The following is a 19,757-nucleotide window of genomic DNA, read 5'->3' on the forward strand; positions in this document are numbered from 1 at the left end:
TCAATGTGTTTCTTTGCTTTTGTTATTAATTGCCTTATATAATTGGCTGCTCCCACGTTCAGGGCATAGATATTTACAATTGTTAGATCTTCTTGTTGCATAGACCCTTTAAGTAGGATATAGTGTCCTTCCTCATCTCTTATTACAGTCTTTGGTTTAAAATCGAATTTGTCTGATATAAGGATTGCCACCCCAGCTTTCTTTTGGTGTCCATTAGCATGGTACATTATTTTCTACCCCTTCACTTTCAATCTGGGGGTGTCTTTGGGTCTAAAATGAGTCTCTTGCAGACAGCATATCGATGGGTCTTGTTTTTTTATCCAATCTGAGAGCCTGTGTCTTTTGATTGGGGCATTTAGCCCATTTACATTCAGGGTAACTATTGAAGGATATGAATTTAGTGCCATTGTATTGCCTGTAAGGTGACTGTTACTGTATATTGTCTGTGTTCCTTTCTGGTCTTTGTTGCTTTTGGGCGCTCTCTTTGCTTAGAGGACCCCTTTCAATATTTCTTGGAGGGCTCGTTTCATGTTTGCAAATTCCTTTAGTTTTTGTTTGTCCTGGAAGCTTTTTATCTCTCCTTCTATTTTCAATGACAGCCTAGCTGGATATAGTATTCTTGGCTGCATATTTTTCTCGTTTAGTGTTCTGAAGATATCATGCCAGTCCTTTCTGGCCTGCCAGGTCTCGGTGGATAGGTCTGTTGCCAATCTAATGTTTCTACCGTTGTAGGTTACATATCTCTTCTCCCGAGCTGCTTTCAGGATTTTCTCTTTGTCTCTGAGACTCGTAAGTTTTACTATTAGATGTCGGGGTGTTGACCTATTTTTATTGATTTTGAGAGGGGTTCTCTGTGCCTCCTGGATTTTGATGCCTGTTTCCTTCCTCACATTAGGGAAGTTCTCTGCTATTATTTGCTCCAATATACCTTCTGCCCCCCTCTCTCTTTCTTCTTCTTCTGGGATCCCAATTATTCTAATGTTGTTTCGTCTTATCGTATCGCTTATCTCTCGAATTCTGCCCTCGTGATCCTGTAGTTGTTTATCTCTCTTTTTCTCAGCCTCTTTATTTTCCAACATTTGGTCTTCTATATCACTGATTCTCTCTTCTGCCTCATTTATCCTAGCAGTTAGTGCCCCCATTTTTGATTGCACCTCATTAATAGCCTTTTTCATTTCGACTTGGTTAGATTTTAGTTCTTTTATTTCTCCAGAAAGCGTTTCTCTAATAACTTCCACACTTTTTTCAAGCCCAGCTAGTATCTTTAAAGTCATGATTCTGAACTCTAGGTCCGACATCGTACTAATGTCCGTATTGAGTAGGTCCCTGGCTGACGGTACTACCTCTTGTTCTTTTTGCTGAGGTGATTTTTTTCGTCTTGTCATTTTGTCCAGAGGAGAATAGATGAATGAGAGAACAAAATGCTAACAGGTTTACAACGTCCCCAGCAAATATACTGTATACAAATCAGAAAAGACCTGAAACCAGGGGAAAGGAAAGGGAAAGAAAGAAAGAAGAGAGGAAAAAAAAAAGAAAAAGATAAAAACAGAACAAAACAAAGAAAAACAGAATATGATCAAATATGATCAGGCTGGTACATAGATCAGTGGCACACACTAGCTTTTGGGCATATTTTGGTCTGTTAGAAAAAAGTGCCTCCTAAAATTTTAAAGAAAGAAAAACTTATATATGTACAAAATAAGGGTTGATATGATGAAGGGATGGCATATGACCTAAAGATGAAAATTATAAAAGATTTTATAAAAGGAATTGATAAGATAAGAGGTTGTTTGAAAAAAGAAAGAAGAGGATTTAAAAGAAAGAAAGAAAGAAAAAAAGGGGAGAGAATGTGATCAGGCAGGAGACTAGAACAGAGCCATACACTAGAGATTTAGGGTATATTTTGATCTGTTAGACGAAACTGTATCTCAAAATTAAAGAGAGAACAACTTATATATATATATATATATGCCAAAAATAAGGGTAACTGTGAAGGGATAGAATATGACTCTAAAAATGAAAAATAAAAATGTTTTTTTAAAAAAGGGATTGATGGGGCGCCTGGGTGGCTCAGTTGGTTAAGCGACCGCCTTCGGCTCAGGTCATGATCCCGGGGTCCTGGGATCGAGCCCCGCATCGGGCTCCTTGCCGGCGGGAAGCCTGCTTCTCCCTCTCCCACTCCCCCTGCTTGTGTTCCCTCTCTCTCTGTCTCTCTCTCTGTCAATTAAATAAATAATAAATAAATAAAATAAAAAAAATAAAGGGATTAATAAGATGTTGGCTGAAGAAGGGAAAAAAAAGACAGTTAAAAAAATTAACTTTGAAAGACTAAAGAATCATGGTAAAAAAGCCATGAAGTCTATGTGCAGTATTCCCCTAGCGCTGGAGTTCTCCCGTTCTCCTTGATCGGTAAACTTGGTCTTGGCTTGCTGGCTGTTCGTGCTGATCTTCTGGGGGAGGGGCCTGTTGCCGTGGTTCCCAAATGTCTTTGCCGGAGGCGGAATTGCCCCGCCCTTGTCGGTCCGGGCTAAGCAAGCTGCTCGGGTTTGCTCTCAGGAGCTTTTGTTCCCTGCAAGCTCTCGGCACAGCTTTGGAGGACCAGGGTGAAAATGGCGCCCTCCCAATCTCCACCCGGAGGAGCTGAGAACTCGGGGCCCCGCTCCTCAGTGCGCCCCCAGAGAAAAGCAGTCACTCCCGTGTCCCCGCTCTCCGGCCGCACTCCGTGCTCACCCGGCCTGTGACTGAGCGTTTCTATCTCTGGCACCCGACCCCGTGTGGAGTCTCCAAACCCAGCAGATCCCTGCGGTGCGCTCCCGCGCCGCTCCTCCCGGGGGAGGAAGGGGAGTCTCCCCAACTCTGCCGCTTGTTGGGTCCCTGCTGGGGGAGCAGTGGCCCGAGTGGGCCGCGGATCACAGTTTATGGCCACCCCGAGCTGAGAGCCCGCGCCTCGGCTCCGTCTCTGCAGCCGGCTTCCCCGCTCCGATCCCTGGGAGCTCTGCCGCACTCAGGCACCCCCGGTCTTTCTGTGACCCCGAGAGTCCTGAGACCACACTGTCCCGCGAGGGTTCCACCCCCTGCTTAGCCACTGGAGCGACGTCCCTCCACGGAGCCGACTTCTAAAAGTTCCAGTTTTGTGCTCCGCGGCTCTAGCACTTGCCAGAAGCGGCCGACGGAGGCCCCCTCCCCCGCCGTCTGTCCTCCGAATATCGCCTCGGATTCACTTCTCCGCACGTCCTACCTTCCAGTAAGTGGTCGCTTCTCTGTTCAGAGAGTTGTTGCTACTCTCCTGTTCGATCTCCTGTTGAGTTCGTAGGTGTTCAGATGGTTTGATCCCTATTCAGCTGAATTCCTGGGACCAGACGAAATCCAGGTCTCCTACTCCTCCGCCATCTTGCTCCCGTGGACAGGAGAATTTTCTTCATAAGTCACTTACAGCCAAATCCTCACCTCACGATCTGCTTCTGGGAAACCAGACAAAGATACCTGGTGCTATAGACTGAATGTTTGTGTCTCCTTCCCCAAGTTCCTCCACTGAAATTCGAGGCTCTATTTCTTACACGTCAGCATCGCCATCGAGATTTTTTCTTGGCTGTGTTGGGAACATTCAACTTTTTTGCCATGTCCAAGATTCTGTAAGACATCGTTTCTGCGGTGGAACTTTGTTCTGCTCTTGTTTCACGCGTGGGGTCTGAAACCTCTGCCTCTGGCACCACACTCTGGCCTGGATGACGGGACCTCCCCTCAGAGGTGGCAGGAGGCACCTGACTGGCGGGGCTGGCACTCGTGCCCATGCCCAGCACCCTCCTCCACCTCACTGCCTGCCTCCCAGCCGTGTTGCCCTCCTCCGGGAGCTCTGGGGGTGGAGGCCGAGGCCATGTGTTCCTGGCGGGAGCTCCGTTGGTATGCGCTCAGGCACGGGCTGCAGATGTTAGCGACCCGACCACCTCACTGTGACTCCCGAGCCCTCCGAGTTGGGTGGCGACATCGTGCCACCTTCTGTGGCTGACCGGGATTCTCGGGGTGGGGGGTTAGGAGGAGCCCCCAGCAGTAGGACCCAGCATTCCCATGTGACACCCCCCACGCTGTCCCAAAGCTGCCTCTCTCACCTGTGTGCTTGTGTTCTCAGACGCCCCCCCTTTCCGCTCGCAGACCTGAGCAGGGACTGCTTCTCTGGGCAGGTGGCTGCGACCTTTCCCAGGAGGGCGCCCTGCCGCAGCTCAAGTGTGGAGCGTGTGGTGTGCACTTTCAGCAACGTCTCTGTTCAGGACACACCGATTCTGTTGCTGAAAGGAGTCAGAGGTGCAGGTTCCACACCTGATTGTCTTGGTGGCCCATGCCGGGCTTGAGGGTCCTCTCTCACGCTGTCCTAGCTCCTGAGATGCCACTCCTGTGGTCCTTCCACGTCTCCATCCTGTGCCTTTAGCCTGAGCAGAGCTGGACAGGGGCAGCCCGGAGCCTGCTGGTTCATCAGCTGCTGACCGGGGCCGCGGTACCGTCCAGGGGTACCGTTAGCCTCCCATGTGCAGGGCAGACACCGCCTGGTGCACAGCCTTGTGTGTGAGGGACAGCTCAGGGCTAGGTGGTGCATGGGGGGCATGCGGGCTCAGAAAGCACGGAACGGGTTCACTGACAGATGATCCTCTGTAAGCTTGCTAAGCGAGGTTATCGTGACAGCCTGCACCAGGCATCTCCTTCAGTTGCCCAAGGGTGCAATAAAAATGAAGATGTGAATGTCAGTCTGGCTTAGAGAGGAGATAAATACGGCTTTTTCCAGATGACATTGTTTTTCTGATTTCTGTGCTCATGCTGCTTTGTGCTTGGTCAAGGTAACACTTCCTGAGACACGGCCACGCACAGCGAAGGTGACATTGCTTTCTCCTTCCCCAGGTGATCTTAGACCTGCTTCCGTATGAGAACATTGTGGTGAAGAGAGTGCTGAATACAGATAAAGGCTTCCTGGAGAAACTCGGTGTTTCTTCCATTCCTTCCTGTTACTTGATTTACCCAAATGGGACACGTGGATTAATTAACATGTAAGTGTGATTTGGCTTCAGGAGTGCTTGCAACACCTGGTGGGATCTGAGGAGCCTCTCCAAGTGTGAGAGCCTCCTCTGGGCTAGATGCCATGAACCTCTTCACGGTTAAGACCGCAGAACCCACCTGATGCCGTCCGCATCCACTGAATGCCACTAAAAAGTGAACAGCCTGAAGCATGGTTGGGAAGGGCCACAGGTGAGAAGGTGAGACGGGGTCCTGAGGCCCGTGGGGTCTGCCATGGCCCCAGCCTCCAGTGGGAGCAGAAGGCCTGCCTGCCCCGGGGGGGCGCCCACCTAGCCCACCCGCCTGTAGGTGCCCGTGTAGCCGGTGATGACTTGGCCGCTCTTGGCGAGTCTCTGTGTGCTGGGACACAGCCCAGCCAGGATGTGCTTCGTCCATCCCCAGGCTCCTGGCTCAGCTGGGAAGTGGCCTCCCCAGAACCTCAGACACACCCCCCAGTCCCTTGGGTATGTTTCTCTTCTTAAGAAGCAGAAGTCAGGGTAGGCACGACAACCTCTGTGGATTGGGTCACTCATGCTCTGTGAGCGAGCTCATTAGGGCCTGCACCCCTGGGGCTCCGGCCAGTGTCACATCACAGCAGGTGTTACCCTCGATGGAGTGTCCCTGAACAAAATGCCACTTGTTCTGAAGAAAAATTCTTGTTTTATATTAAAAGCGTCATCTGTAGCACGTCTTCACATCAAATGACGTGGATATTTGGGAATTAGAATGAGCCCTGGATGTTGTTGATGACCCCTGAACTCCTTTGGAGGTGCCCAGTAATGGTCTTTACACACCTCAGGGTGCGTGCTCCTCCCCAGCCAGTCCAGGGCCCCACAGCCCCTGATGCCCCTGCCGCCCCCGCAGCCCTGACTGCCGACGCCCCGCTCGAGCCGGCAGAGGTTGCTGGGCTGGCTGAAAACCCTAGTTGGAGGACACCTGTTCCTAGTCCCTACTGCAGCTGTAACTCGGGTCTTTGTGGCTCCATCTTACTTTGCCCGACACCCGCACTGCCGGGGTCCAGCCCCTCCTCCCGCAGCACCTGCAGCAAATGCCCAAAGAGTGGGTGGGCTGGGGGGCCCGGACAAGCCCCCTCAATGTGGTTGCTCAGGGGCCACAGCTGCCTGGGTGCCTGGCACGCGCTCGGACACCCGCGGAGTGGGGGCCAGGCCCCCGGAGGCACCCTGGCCTGCGTCCACACCTGGCCCCCTTTCTCGCAGCGGGAAGCCCCTCCGATCGTTTTTTTCCTCTTATTTGAAGTCATTGCCGGATGTGAGGAAAAAATTGCTTTCGTTGCCTGAAAAGCCCAACAAAGAAGAAAACCCCGAAATCGTGGTTTGGAGAGAATTTGACAGGCAGGTATTCCTTTTGGCCCTGCGCTGGCCGGGGTGTGGCTGCATGCGCGGGCGTGTGCGCAGCCCCGTGGCGGTGGGATTCACTCAGACACACACCTGTCGGCTGTTGGGGAATTGTCGGTGTCGTCCCGTGGGGAGTGGTGTTCCCTCGGGGTGGGTGCAAGGAAAGGGAACGTTCACAACGAAGGTGTTCTCACCGGACTTCACGGTCTTTGCTCTCAGGTCGAAACTCTACACTGCGGACCTGGAGTCGGGGCTGCATTACCTCCTGAGGGTGGAGCTGGCTGCCCACAAGTCCTTGGCGGGGGCCGAGCTGCGCACACTCAAGGACTTCGTCACTGTCCTTGCCAAGGTGTGCGGCGGGGGGCCCAGGAGGCCGCCCTGGGGGATCTGCGGGGAACAGAGCCGACCTCAGCTGGATGCCCACTCTGTCTCCAGCGGCACAGGCCTGTGTTGGCCTTTGTCCCCACTCACCACGTGCCTATCAGGCGCCCACCCAATTCTGAGCCCCGGGGATGGCAGAGCACAAGTTGCTGCTTGCCGGGTGACCGGACAAGGTGTCGAGGCAGGGCTGGGGCCGTGACACGTCCAAAAGGGGGCATTTCTGGAGGGCCGGAGGGGGAGGAGGCCGCCTAGTAGCCAGCCCTGTGCAGTGTGCCCAGGCGGCCGGGGCCCGGGGCAGCGGCACCCCTACCTTCACTGGTGGGCGGAGCGGTGGTGGCTCGCAGGTCAGCGTCGGTCAGGAGATGGGCTGTCGGGGTTACCTTTCTGCCAGGAGCTCTTAGCTCTGGGGCCAAGAATCCAAGGCTCACTATTTCCTTGGGCCAGAGCAGCAGAAGCAGGAGGTCATCCCTCTTCCCTAGGGGGTGCCTGGGGCCCCTCCGCACTCTCACCTCGGGGAAGACCTCGGTCACAGTGGCCTGAGGACAGAGCCCTTTGCCCCTGCATCTGGCACCACATCCGTGCTTGTTGTCTCTAAGATAAGGCTTTGTTCTAAAGAACTTCTCTTGGGGCGCCTGGCTGGCTCTGTTGGTGGAGCCTGGGGCTCTTGATCTTGAGGTTGTGGGTTCGAGCCCCGCATTGGGCATAGAGATGACTTAAAATCTTAAAAATAAGTAACTTCTCTTGCATCAGGTAAGGGCTTGATACGGTGATTCCTGTTCAGCACTTCAATAGTACGTTGTACACTTGTGTCCTGTGACTTTTGAAATGGAAGGAAGGAGGCCGAACTCGGAGTGATGAGCCACGTGATACATTTCCAATGAAGAAAGGGGGTTGTGTAGACCGGTGTGTGCCCGTTGTGTGGGTCCCAGCTCAGAGCCCCGCAGCCCTCCCTCCTCTGCCTTCAGTGAATCAGAGGCGTGCTCTCCTCGCTCAGCTCTTCCTCGTCCTCTACCTGAGCTGGGCGGAGAGCTCTGTAGGTCAAGGTGACTGTAAATTATTCTTAGCAGTTTTTCTATAGCTTGGCCGAAACTGGAAGTTGGATGCTGGCACGTCGGGACACGGGGTCCTACGGCATTGAGCTGTGCTGTCCCCGCCACAGCAGGCTTCTGCTCCGGTTTCTGAGCTCTGGGCGGCATCAAGGACAAGTCCCGTGGAGAAGGGCCACGCCCCCCGCATTGCCGAGCCGGTGCCTCTCCGGGCTCCGAGGAGCCGCAGCTGCGTGGCCGGCACAGACATTTAGCTAACCAGCAGATTACACACTTCTGCATAAAAGCCTCAGTGGGATGCGCCTTCTCTACAGGGTTGTGCAGTCAGACAGCAGAGCGGGGTGGGGGGGGGCGGGGGGGCGGGGGGAGCTCTGAGTGCAGTAGGCAGGATCGGCGTGCGTTACCTCCGGGCGCCGAAGAGCTAAGTAGGCGGTGCTTTCAGAAAGGACTGCAGAGCCCTTGACAATGTGATGAATAAGGCACATCGTGGCCATGCCGTCTGTCACTGGGAAGCCGTCGCTGGCTGAGCGCCGAGCCGGTGGCTGAGGTGCAGGAGGCTGTGCGAGCCAGGGGCTTGCTGCAGCTCCTCCCGTCCCCCTACACTGCTCTGGACAGACCCCTCACCCCAGTACCAGGGGAGACCCCTGGGACCTCTCCCACCCTGACCCGGTAGGTCCATGTCAGGCAGACCCCACCTCGCCTAGGTCCCCAGGGACGGCTCTGCCGTGGGTGGCATTTCCCCGAATGGTCTCCAAGCATGGGTCCTTCCTTGCTTAGCTGTTCCCTGGCCGGGCGCCGGTCAAGAAGCTGCTAGAGACGCTGCAGGAGTGGCTGGCCAACCTTCCCCTGGACAGGATCCCCTACAACGCCGTCCTCGACCTGGTCAACAACAAGATGCGGGTGAGCCTGCCCCCCGACCCCTCGTGCGCCGCTGTGTGCTCGGTAGCCCCCCTGCTTTCCCTCCTGCTCGGGGACCTGACCCGGCCTGCCATCACTGCACGCGTCTCGTGTGCGGAGCTGCGCATGGCCCTCCGCGCTGCGCCCTGTGGTTTCCACCGTCTCTGTTGCTGTGACACTCCCTGCGCATGCCTCGTCTACCGAGGCCATGGGAGGCGTGCCGTGACACGGAGCGGGCGGGGTGGCGCTCGGGCTTTTGTGTTACTTAAATTTGTAGTAAACTCACAAATCTTACACCAAAAAGGCTAATAAAACTGTGTGCTCGATGAGAAGCATGGAGGCCCTGCTGGAGGCCCCCCAGGCCAGGTCTCCTTCCTGCCCGAGCTCTCGGCGTCCTCCAGTCAGGACGCTTTCGTGGGCAGTGTGCAAGCCTGCGCGCGCGCACACACACATCAGGCACACATCGGGCGCTCCAACAGGTGCGTTGTGCCAGCAGTACAGAGACACGTGCTGGGCGCTTACCTTGACCTCACCCTGACCTTCCCCCAAGCTGGAGGCCAGCACAGGCTCCTCGGTTACAGGGTTTGTCTGCATGCACGTCCGTGTGGGAGCCATGCACTTTAGGCCCTGTGGACAAGCCCTGTGCTGGCCAGCCTGCCGGGAGACACAGAGCATGGACGTAGGCTTGGTTGGAAGCACCTGCTTGGCTACAGACATGTGGCTCCTGAGCTGTTGGGGCCTCAGCTCACCACCGATGCAGTCGTGGTCCGCACCTGCTGTGGCTGAGAATCGCTGGACCGTTGAGCTTTTTCACTCTCACTCTTCCCCAGTAGGGTTGGTTTAATTGACCCTAATGCACGAGGCTGGGGTATCCTTGATGCTTTAATAAAGCTCTCGTTTATCCGGATACACACAAACCCTTCCCTCCCTGGGCAGGGGGAGAGGAAAGGCGTGGGCCACGTCCCCCTATTTTGAGAACTCCTTTAGTAAAACAGAGACTCTGTTCTCTCCTTTGTTTGGTATTGAATTTACATACACACGTAGTAAGATGTGCAGTGACAAAGTTTTGATAAATGTACACTCTGTGTAACCAGCAACCAATAAAGATAGAGGACGTTCATCAGCTATTTTAACAATTCAATTATCTTTTATTCTCTCCCTCACCCCACCCCCAGATTTCTGGAATATTCCTTATTAATCATATAAAGTGGGTTGGATGTCAAGGAAGCCGACCAGAGTTCAGGGGTTACACATGTTCTCTCTGGAAATTGTTCCACACTTTGACCGTTGAAGCTGGGACCCATCCAGAGGCGCTGGACGGCACAGGTAAACTGTCCCCGCGTGGGCCCAGGGCATGCCAAGCCCACCTGCCACGTTCACCGTGCTGGGGCCTGCCAGGTGTCATGAGCAGCTGTGTGGGAGGGGACATGTCACCAGGGCTGCCCTGGGGGGCCCTGGCTAAGGAGTGTGGAGGGAAGCATCTTTCTTACATGGTGCTGGGAGCTTTGGAGCTCACCAGCCTGTGCATGGCTGACCTGCAGGGACTGAGTCACAGAACGAGGGCACACTCTCGAGGAGTTCTTCTTTCTTTCAAAAGCGTGAGCACAAGTGAAGCGTATTCGGAGATGTCTGTTACCTGTTGTTGCAAAACGAATAACCCTACAGCTTAGCTTTCTCTCAAAGTATCTGTGGGCCAGGGACTCAGATGGGGCTGGACCGGGGTCCCCGGCTGCTGGTCTCTCACGAGCCTGCGGGCCCAGTGTCGGCCAAGGCTGGGGTTTCATCGGAAGTCTGCACTGGGAAGAGCCCCCTCCCCTGACCACTCGTGGGGTGGTGGCGGGGTTCGCGGCCTTGCCGGCTGTTGGCCAGTGGCACGCTCAGTTCCTCACCGTGGGCGTGTCCTCGGTGTGGTGCTGCTCACTTCCGCTGTGGCCCCGGTCAGCCGGGCGCGGCCAGCCCGGCCTGCTGGGGGCAGGGCCGAGCCAGCCGAGCTAGGCGGAGCTGCGGCCTGGGCCTTCGCAGAGTCCACCCGCACAAGAGGTTTTTTAAAAGCTACAAAAGATTAGGTTGGCTTTAAGAGTTTTAATTATCAGGAAATCACTAAAGCAGAATTGTCATCTTTTGTGTCCTACACAGGCCGCGAAAACCATTCTGGGTGTTTATACATTTCCGACTCTGTTGCATGTGCACTTCCCCTGTGAAGCTGGCCTCTGGCCGCCAGGGGTGGATCGCCTACCTTTTATTTATTTTTTAATTTATTTTTTGTTTTTAAAGATTTTATTTTTTTATTTGATAGGGAGAGCGCATGAGCAGGGGGAGGGCAGAGGCAGAGGGAGAAGCAGGTTTCCCACTGAGCAGGAGCCCGATGTGGGACTCGGTCCCAGGACCCTGGGATCATGACCTGAGCCGAAGGCAGACGCTTAACTCACTGAGCCACCCAGGCGCCCTGACCGCCTGCCTTTTAGTTGCCACTTCAAGTGGGCAGCTGCAGGGATTATTCTACTGAGTAAAGGCAGGCACTCCCACAGTCCCAAAATCCTTTCCAGCAAGACTGAAGTCTGCGGTACCTCTGCTACATAAACCAAACCAAACGCTGGGGCTTGAAAGACCCAGTTTTATACGCACAGGATTCAGTGCGGGCGACCCCACCGGGCGGTGGGAGACCCAGAAGGCGGGAAGCCTGCGGGGTGAGCCCAGCTCCCCACGGCCCCACGCTTGCTCAGGAAGGACCTTGAGGAGGAGCCAGCCGGCACACGGCATCTTGTGTCTTGGCCTGTTGGTCAAATGGGCCTTGCCCAACCCGGATCCATGGTGGGCACAAAGTGTCAGCCTGGCGCTGGGAGAATCAGCAAAGTCACGCTGCAGGGGGCGCGTGCCATCTGTGGAAATCGTCACCACCCCGGCTCTCCTCAGGGTGACGTGGATGTCCATGTCTCGGGGACCCTGTGGGGGGTGCGCTCCGCTGAGGGGCCGGTCAGGGGGCCCTGCAGGGGCTCACAGGGCACGCCGTCAGGAAGATGTCCGGGGCGCAGGCCGGAGCCATATCCGAGGAGTGTGTCTCATGCCCAGAGAACTGGGTCACGTGGACACCGCTGGATTAGGTCTTGGAAGGTTTTCCTCTCCTTAGTGCGTGTTTAAACCCCATCGACTAAAAAGCCGTCGCGTCCTCTAATCCCCCACAGGTAGGGGTTTATGGTTCTTGTCCACTCGAAAGATTAGGGCGGCCGGGCTGCAGCGGTTTGGTGGGGAGAGACAAGGAGGATTACCCGGGGATGCATGGCAGCTGGTGGCAGGGAGGGGAGGGCCAGGAGCCTCGGGAGGGCCGGCTGGCTGCGTGTCCTCACTGCGTGCGCGGCCCCGCGCTGCCCACCGCCCTCGGAGACGCGCCGAGCTGAGGCAACGGTGGCCGTCCGCTCAGCTGGGGCTTCCGCCAGCCCCGGTGAGGCCCGCCAAGGTCAGTGACCGGTGCAGGGCCCTGGCCCTCCACAAGCGGAACCACAGCAGTGAAGAAGGAGATCGCCCGCGAGGGCCTGCTCTTGATAAGACGGATTCAGTCTCAAAAGCACGTCTTTTTTTTCCAATTATTTTGCTGTGTTTCTTTTAATGCTGACATTTAATCTGCTTTAATCTCACGGTCTCTCGCTTGTTGGCTCAATCCCCCGCATTAGCTGTCTGAAGGGAGCTGCCGGCGCCAGCCCCTTGCCCGCCCCCCCTTTTGCTGTTCTCAGGGGTCTTCATTTTAGCGACATGGTGGCTGCTTCCTTCTCCTGTTGGGGGCTGTTTCCTCGAACGATCGTGTTCTCCGCATTCACAATGTCTACGCAGACTGCATGTCCTGGTGATCTGTGCCCACATATATGGGGCACATGGTCCGCATGGCTGGGCGATGCCAGAGTTGCCGCTCATGGAGAGGGTTAACCTCTCTAGAGGAGGTAGGTCCTCGCCGGCCTGCTGCCCTCTCGTTCCTGGAAGGAGCCCTGGTGTCTCGCTGCCTCTGGCTGGTTTTCCCAGGTATTTGTGCCCACCCTGGAGTGCTGCGCCCCGACGCGGGCAATGGGTGTGCTCTCCGGGGACACGGTGCCACCCCTTCTGGATGCAGTGGGCATCTGGGGCATGCTGCTTTCTCCCTGTGTCCTTCCCGTGCAGACAAGCAGGGCTGTCCCGCGTGTGCCGGCTCAGGCCCCTGGCCCGTTCCTGGCTCCCGACACCAGCACCAGCCCCGGGGCCCTCGGACACGCTCCCACAGTGCTGATGCTGTCTGCCCCCATCCCTCTGCAGGTTTGGAGGATGACCCCCAGGCAGTGCTGCAGACCATCAGGAGGTACATTCACACCTTCTTCGGCTGTAAGGAGTGCAGTGAGCATTTTGAGGAGATGGCTAAAGAATCCATGGATTCCGTGAAGACCGCAGACCAAGCGATTCTCTGGCTTTGGAAAAAACACAACTTAGTCAACAACCGCCTGGCTGGTAAGCAGCAGTGCCCTGGGGCAGCCAAGCCTGGGTCCAGGGGGCCAGCGCCGTGGGGGTGAGGATGTGTAGACGGGCGCTGGCAGAGTGGGCCTGTGGGTGGCCGCCCGGAGGGTTGCCAAGAACGCAGCCCCGCCAGGCCCCCGCGGACGTTTGACAGGAGAGACTGGGGTAGAATCAGCCTCCAGGAGGGAGTTGGTGGCGCTGCGGTCTGCTCTCAGTAAACCAAATCCCACAAAGTCGTCTGTTTAAAAACCAGAGAGGGCACGTCTGTCGCCTCAGAGTTAATTCAAACTGGTCCTAAATCACTGGCAGATTGAAATTAGGCTTAAAAATAATTCTGCTGATGGATAAATCTTAATAGAGATGAGTCAAAAAAACACCACTAAACTATTGGTTTTTATTTAATCCACTGTATTAGGAAACATAGTACAACTCATGCACTAAAGAAAATTGGGTTTTTTTTTTTTGCCCCCAGAGCTGCTGCGGCTCAGCTCGCGTGGCCATGGCACCTCTGCTTGCCGGGGGTTCGTCCGTGGCTGTCTGCTTCCACTGCGGCCCTAGTTCCGAGACCCTCCACCTCTCGGTGTGCACCCCCCTGCCCCCACCGCACCCCGCACCCACGGGGTTATCCCGGCAGCTCCCGGCTCCGGCACCGCTGGACAAGACTCCCCCAGGCGGTCCCGGCTCAGGAGCCCTGCGTGCCCCCCTCAGTCTTGCGCTGCAACAGAAAGGGGCTTTCAGCGGCCCGAGCCATTGTGTCCCTCCTTCGATTCTCTGCCCCCCAGGCCCACCCCCGGCCTCTGGATGGAGGCCGCAGAGACCTGCCCTGGGCCTTGCTGTGTCTGTGGTGTGTGGCACCAGGCCCCGGCAGCTGCTTCTCGGTCACCGCGTGGGCACATCCACATTTTGCCAGGCACAGACCCTGGGGGGTGGTGCCTGGGCATCGGGTGCCGCCCCGCCCTCCCGGCTGTGTGCCCATGGGCCAGAGGACAGCGTCCCCACTGGTTCACACCCATCAGACACGTGGTTTTGTCCCCGTCTACTCGTAGAAGCACTTTCAGGGGGCAGGGCACCCCAAGTCGTGTCGGAGGACTCTGGGAGCGCGGTGTGGCACACTTCCTGTGCCCAGAACCCCTGTGGTCCTCGTGTCTAGTGGCAGAGAGCCGGAGCTGGGGGGCTGGGTGGGTGTCGCTCACACGGGTGTGAGAGAAGCGGAAGTGAGCAGGGCAGGCTGTGCGGGCACGTGCCCGGAGCGGGCGGCCGGGGACTCCCCAGGCTGGTGCTCCATTGGCTCCGTCATCCAGAGGAGCGAACACACTGATGCAGGGGGACAGGAGAAGTATCAGCCGTGACCTCCATGCCTGGCCGGTGGGGGCCATGACGGAACAGCCTTTGTGACTGGACGTTGAGCAGGAAGGAGTGTAACCTTCAACGTGTGGGTGCTCTGAATCCGAGCCCACGTGTGCGGAGCTGATGGCACGTCCAGCGCTCACCCGCCGGGCAGCTCTTGGAGTCCCTGGGGGGATCGGGGTTGTTGCGAGGAGCGGTCGTGCTGGCCCAGTCGACGCCGTGCGGTGTGGTTCGCGTGTGCGAGACTGTGCCGCCTCGCTGCTGCCTCTGGAAGCAGGACGGGCGCTGGCTTTGCGTGGGTTCCCATGGCAGGTCTCACTCCCAGGACCGTTTCTAGAGTTCGGGATGGGATTTGGGGGTCTGGGAAGGGCCCACACAAGCCCGAAGTGCTGTGGAATCGTCTGGACAGCCAGCCTCATGGGGTTTGTGTGGCTGTGGACCTCAGATGCACCTTAAGTGGGGAGAGGACAAGCAAGGGCGGGGGCACGTCAAGCAGGGGGCCTCAGGGTCACAGGGAGGCAGAGTAGCTGCAGGTGGGAACGGGGTCTGGCCAGGTGGATGGCACCATCCAAGTGTGGACCCTTGCCTTGCCGTGGCCACGGGGCCCTGCCAGAGATGCCAGGGAAGAAACATTTATGTGGGGGGCTGGGGGGACGGGCATCCGTGCAGGAGGGACTGGCATGAGCCCGGGAGCACTGGGAGGTCACGGTGCAGGTGAGGGGACAGGGGAGGTGTCCGGGGGGGAATGGGGCCGTCAGGTCACAGGGGACCCCTCCACTGTTACTCTCCCTCCCCATCCCAGGCCATCTGAGCGAGGACCCCAAGTTTCCGAAGGTTCCGTGGCCCGCCCCGGACCTCTGCCCGGCCTGCCACGAAGAGATCAAGGGCCTGCACAGCTGGAACGAGGGTCAGGTGCTCCTGTTCTTAAAGCGGCACTACAGCAGCGACAATCTCGTGGATGTGTATGCAGCGGACCCGGGAGATGCCAGCGAAGGAGGCGGCCCACCCCAGGGCGGGGAGCGGGAGCGAGGCCTCGCCTCCCCAGAGAAGCCTCAGGGAGAACAGCATGCCAAGAGTCTCCGTCCACCCAGCATGCTGCCTCCCAGACCCCGCCTGCCAGACGGTCCGCAGCTCAGCCTGGATGGGAGACTGCAGAGCGCTGGCGGGGCTGAGGGCCGCAGGGAGGCGGAGGCGGCCGTGCCCTTTCTGGGGATGGGCTTCTCCAGCCTGGACATGAGCCTCTGCGTCTTGCTGTACGTGGCCTCTTCCTTGTTTCTCATGGTGATGTACTTTTTCTTCCGAGTGCGGTCCAAGCGATGGAAAGTCCGACATCACCGGCCGTCGGTGTAGACCCAGGTGGGATCACAGAAGCGCCTTCGGGAAAACAGCCCCACCGTACCACCTGCAGCTTTAATAAAAGATCAGGGATTTTATAAACACGTCAGACCCAGTTTCACACCCGCTGGCGTCTGGGCTCCCAAGTCCTCGTTGGGCAAGCAGTCTTCCTGTGGGGGGCAAGCCAGCCTTCGTCATGGGACCACCCGCTCTCCTGGTGTACTCCCTGGACGCCTTGATAGATCCAATGGCAAAAAGATGTCTGTATTTTTACTCTTCTAGGTCTAAAAAAATGAGTGGGAGTCCCAGCTAAACGAACAGAACTTTTCCCGCCTGCCTTCATCCTGAGTTTCTAGATGCATGTCGCGTTCTGCAAGCCTGGCTCGGGATTCCGAGAACAATGGAGCCCTTGCGCGCACTGGGGGGGCACCGGGCGATTTTGCGCAGCCAGCCTTGGCCCAGCAGAGCTGGAGCGCGGCCCCCAGCCCACCTCACTCCCTGGCCGCGCCTCGAAGCCAGTCTGGTTCTCAGAGATTCATTTGTGTTTGTGCTTTTCAGCTGCTTGGTTGTTTCTGCTGAAGCAAGAGAGCATCCCTGTGGTGCCGAAGTGGCTCAGAACCAAAGGACGACCCCTCCGTCACCTCCGTGCTCTGCAGGCCGCTTTCACTCCAGATGCTGAGTCTGCAGCAGGAGGGAGGGGAGAGGAGGGTCTGTGGCTTTGCTGCATTGCAAGGAACCCCACTGTTGAGCCATGTGGAGGGCCGTGTTTGTGGGGGGAGGGGACAAGATGGTGGCCAAGGCCGTGCCTTCGTGAATCTGGTGGCAGGAGAGCGTTCAGTGACCACGCGCCGTCCCAAGTGCCTGTGCCCGGCACCGAGGGCAGAGCCCCACAGGGGAGGGTTGTGGGGTGGCCACGGCTTGGGAGTGAGTCCGCAGGGGACCTTTCGAGGACCCCTTGGTCCTCTGTGTCCCGTGGTCTGGCAGCTGCAGGGCCTGCTGCTGGACGAAGCAGACGCTAGGACCCGAGGGCCCAGCGACACGGCGATGCCTGGCGGCCCCCCTGGGGTGACGTGTGCAGTCACCAGAACTTTTAAGGCCAAATTCCAAATTTCATTTTCCTGAAGCTGTCTTACGATGGGTCCTGGCACAGGGCCCTGGTCCCCCAGGCTTTGGTGATTGATTTTTTTACCATTTAATGATTTTAATACATTATTTGTAAAACCCAAATCATCTAGAGGTAAATTTACCTCTGGAGATGTAAACAAACAAAGTGAACAAACTGCCATTTTCGTGGAGATCCTTCATGACCGTTGGTTTGTCTACAAGCTCAGAGGCGTCTGTGTGCTCCTGTCACGAGGATGGTTGTAAATAGTCTCTTCCACTTTGCCTAGCGTGTTCTCTGTGTTTACAACCTCCCACTGACCATGGGCGTGTCTGGGGGGGCAGTGGGTGAGCCGTCGGGAGCTTGAGCTCCTGCAGGGGGGCGGGGGGATGGGGCGCGGGAACGGGCGATGGGGTGCGGTCTGCAGGCTCTCCTCAGCTGCCTGGCTTCTGTGGCTTCTCTGTCTCCAGAGGTTTCTTCTCATTTGACACGTGTTTAACCCCTAGAAGCCTGTGTGCCTCGTTGGCGGTTGTGCGCCTGGGTCACTGAAGACCCTGTCTTACTTCCTTTCATCCTGAAAACTGGCCAGATTCACCCGCAGAATCCAAAGGGAAATACTTAGCACCATGAATGAAACCGCCTTCTGGTTCGTGTCCACTGTGTTTCTTTCCCTAAAGTAAGTTTCTGCCCATGGTGTGGACCGGGATGAAGATGCAGAACGCTGGATGCCGTGACCTCTACAAAACCCACGGCACAGCCTCTCGGGCTTCATAATAATATTGCACTTTGAGGTCGCCACTATTTGAGGGACAAGTTTGTGACTCCCCGAGGGAGCAGGTTTCCACTAGACCACGAGCAGTCAGGGACGGGTGGTATGCCAAAGTGGCCACGGGACGTGTGTCTCGTGTGCAGGTATGACGTGGCCACACGCCTCACGTGGCCTGCTAGGAACTGGATGCTATCTTTGGGCAAGGTTTAAGGTCTGTTTTCTAAAGTTGTAAGTATTGAGACTAATGAATAGAATAGTTCAGTAATTTAAATGTGTATTTATTTTTAATGGAAGGATTTTGATTAAAAAGAAGCTAATTGACATGGAAACGTCTGAAATTTCTTACCTGCAAGAAAAGTGAACATTTTGTATTTAAGTGAACTATAATGTGCACATTTTTAAAATAAATAAATCTGACATTTGGAAGGCCTGTAATTCTTTTGAAAACGTGAGCTCGCTCTAACAGTGATAGGAGGCCGGGGTACAGAACGGAGCCCCCCTTCTCTTCTGGAGTTTGCAGACTGGGCATCCGAAATCCCGGGGTTTCTTGTATTGAACCAGAGGCTTTTCGGAAGACAGCCCAGGGCTCAGGTGGAAAGTGAAAAATGGAAGATCAATTATAGATTATCTTCTTGGGGCTGATCTAGACGGGGGCCGGCCACAGGACCACAGCCTTCACACGTGTCACAGGGTAGATCAATGTCATGCGATGGGGATGGATGCATGAGTCACAGGACTTCACGACGCACCAGGGGTGCCCTGGTGAAGGGAGCCCCCGACCCACCCAGTGCTGGACACAGCTCTCCGCGGCCGCCCCCTGCCGTCCTGGATCTGCACACCCCAGCATGGCCTCCTAGCCGGGGCTTGGCCCCCAACACCTGTTTGCTGCATTGGATTCTGAACTCTTGATTCCTTCTGCTTCTACCTATTGTTTTGTCCTGCTGGGGGCGGGGAGGGCGGGGCACTCGGGTCGTGTGTGGCTTCTGAGAGACCTGCTGCCTGTGGTTTCTGTGGATTCACCTTCCCGGCCAGGCCGTGTGCAAGCTGGTAGGTACCCCCCTCCCCCTGGTGTGCCAGCCAGGCAGGGCACGGACCATGCCACCATTTTGGGTCCGTGTGGTGCTGGTGTTGGCGCAGGTCCCCCATTTGGTAACCCTTCACAGGCCTTGAGTCCTGGGCGGTTCCTGCTGGGGGTGCCCCCGTGCCCCTCCTCCTCAGCTGCCCTGGGGGTGTGGGGGTGGCCTGCAGCAGGAGATCTGGGGAAGGTTGTGCAACAGGTCCCTCAGGACAGTGGCAACAGTTGAGTGCTGAGCCACACCTAGAGCCAGAGATGCGTGGGAGCCGGGGCTGGAGGCCAGGGGGGCTGGAGGGGCCACCCGCTGGAGTCCTGAATGCTGCCCTGTAGGGCAGGGTGGAGCACCCGCTTGCTTCGAATTCCCAAGCCTTTGGGCTGGCCTGGAGCTCAGCAGGTGGAAACTGCCTGCCCCGGCAAAGGGAGGGAAGGTGGGGTGAGGCTGGGGGACTGGGGGTGGGGGGATTGCGGACAAGGGCCCGAGGAGAAGTGAGTAGGGGGAATGGGGGAGCTGGTGGAGGAGCTGGAAGTCTAGGGAGGTGGGGAAGTGCGGAGGAGGGGGCTGGGGGAAAGGCAGGCGGAGTGGTGGGGTTGCTGGGGAGGTGGGCGGGGCGGGGCGAGGCAGGCACAGCGACTGCAGACCGAGGGAGGTGGGATGGTGGGGAGGCGGGCTGGGGTAACAGGACGGGGGGCGTGGTCGGCGGAGGTGGGGAGGGGTGGGGGACAGGGGCCCTGGGGAGGTGGGCGGCCGCGAGCCTCCTTCAGCACCGCGGACAGCGCCCGGGCCCAGAGGCTCCGCGCGCGCCAAGCCTCACACACAGGGTCGCGGTTCCGAGGCACCCGGGCTTTGCGGGAGGTCTGAGCCCTCCTGGGGTCGCAGAGGAGGAAGGAGGAGGGCGGCCTGGACCACCCGGACTCCATCTCCGGCCTGGCGGTCGCC

At 57.0% G+C, this 19,757-nt stretch overlaps 1 protein-coding gene across 1 annotated transcript in view; it reads left to right on the forward strand.

Moving 5' to 3' along the window:
* QSOX2 (quiescin sulfhydryl oxidase 2) overlaps positions 1-18,167 on the forward strand; it is a 48,676-nt gene extending 30,509 nt beyond the window's left edge. Inside the window, exons 9-15 of the mRNA XM_027614723.2 lie at positions 4,888-5,033; positions 6,258-6,392; positions 6,615-6,744; positions 8,600-8,722; positions 9,895-10,045; positions 12,998-13,186; positions 15,342-18,167. Of these exons, the coding sequence (XP_027470524.2) occupies positions 4,888-5,033; positions 6,258-6,392; positions 6,615-6,744; positions 8,600-8,722; positions 9,895-10,045; positions 12,998-13,186; positions 15,342-15,889 (1,422 nt within the window). The 3' untranslated portion in view covers positions 15,890-18,167. The remainder of the gene's footprint in view (positions 1-4,887; positions 5,034-6,257; positions 6,393-6,614; positions 6,745-8,599; positions 8,723-9,894; positions 10,046-12,997; positions 13,187-15,341) is intronic.
* The last annotated feature ends 1,590 nt before the right edge of the window (positions 18,168-19,757 follow it).

The sequence above is a fragment of the Zalophus californianus genome, chromosome 13 (assembly GCF_009762305.2).
Source record: "Zalophus californianus isolate mZalCal1 chromosome 13, mZalCal1.pri.v2, whole genome shotgun sequence".
NCBI lineage: Eukaryota > Metazoa > Chordata > Mammalia > Carnivora > Otariidae > Zalophus > Zalophus californianus.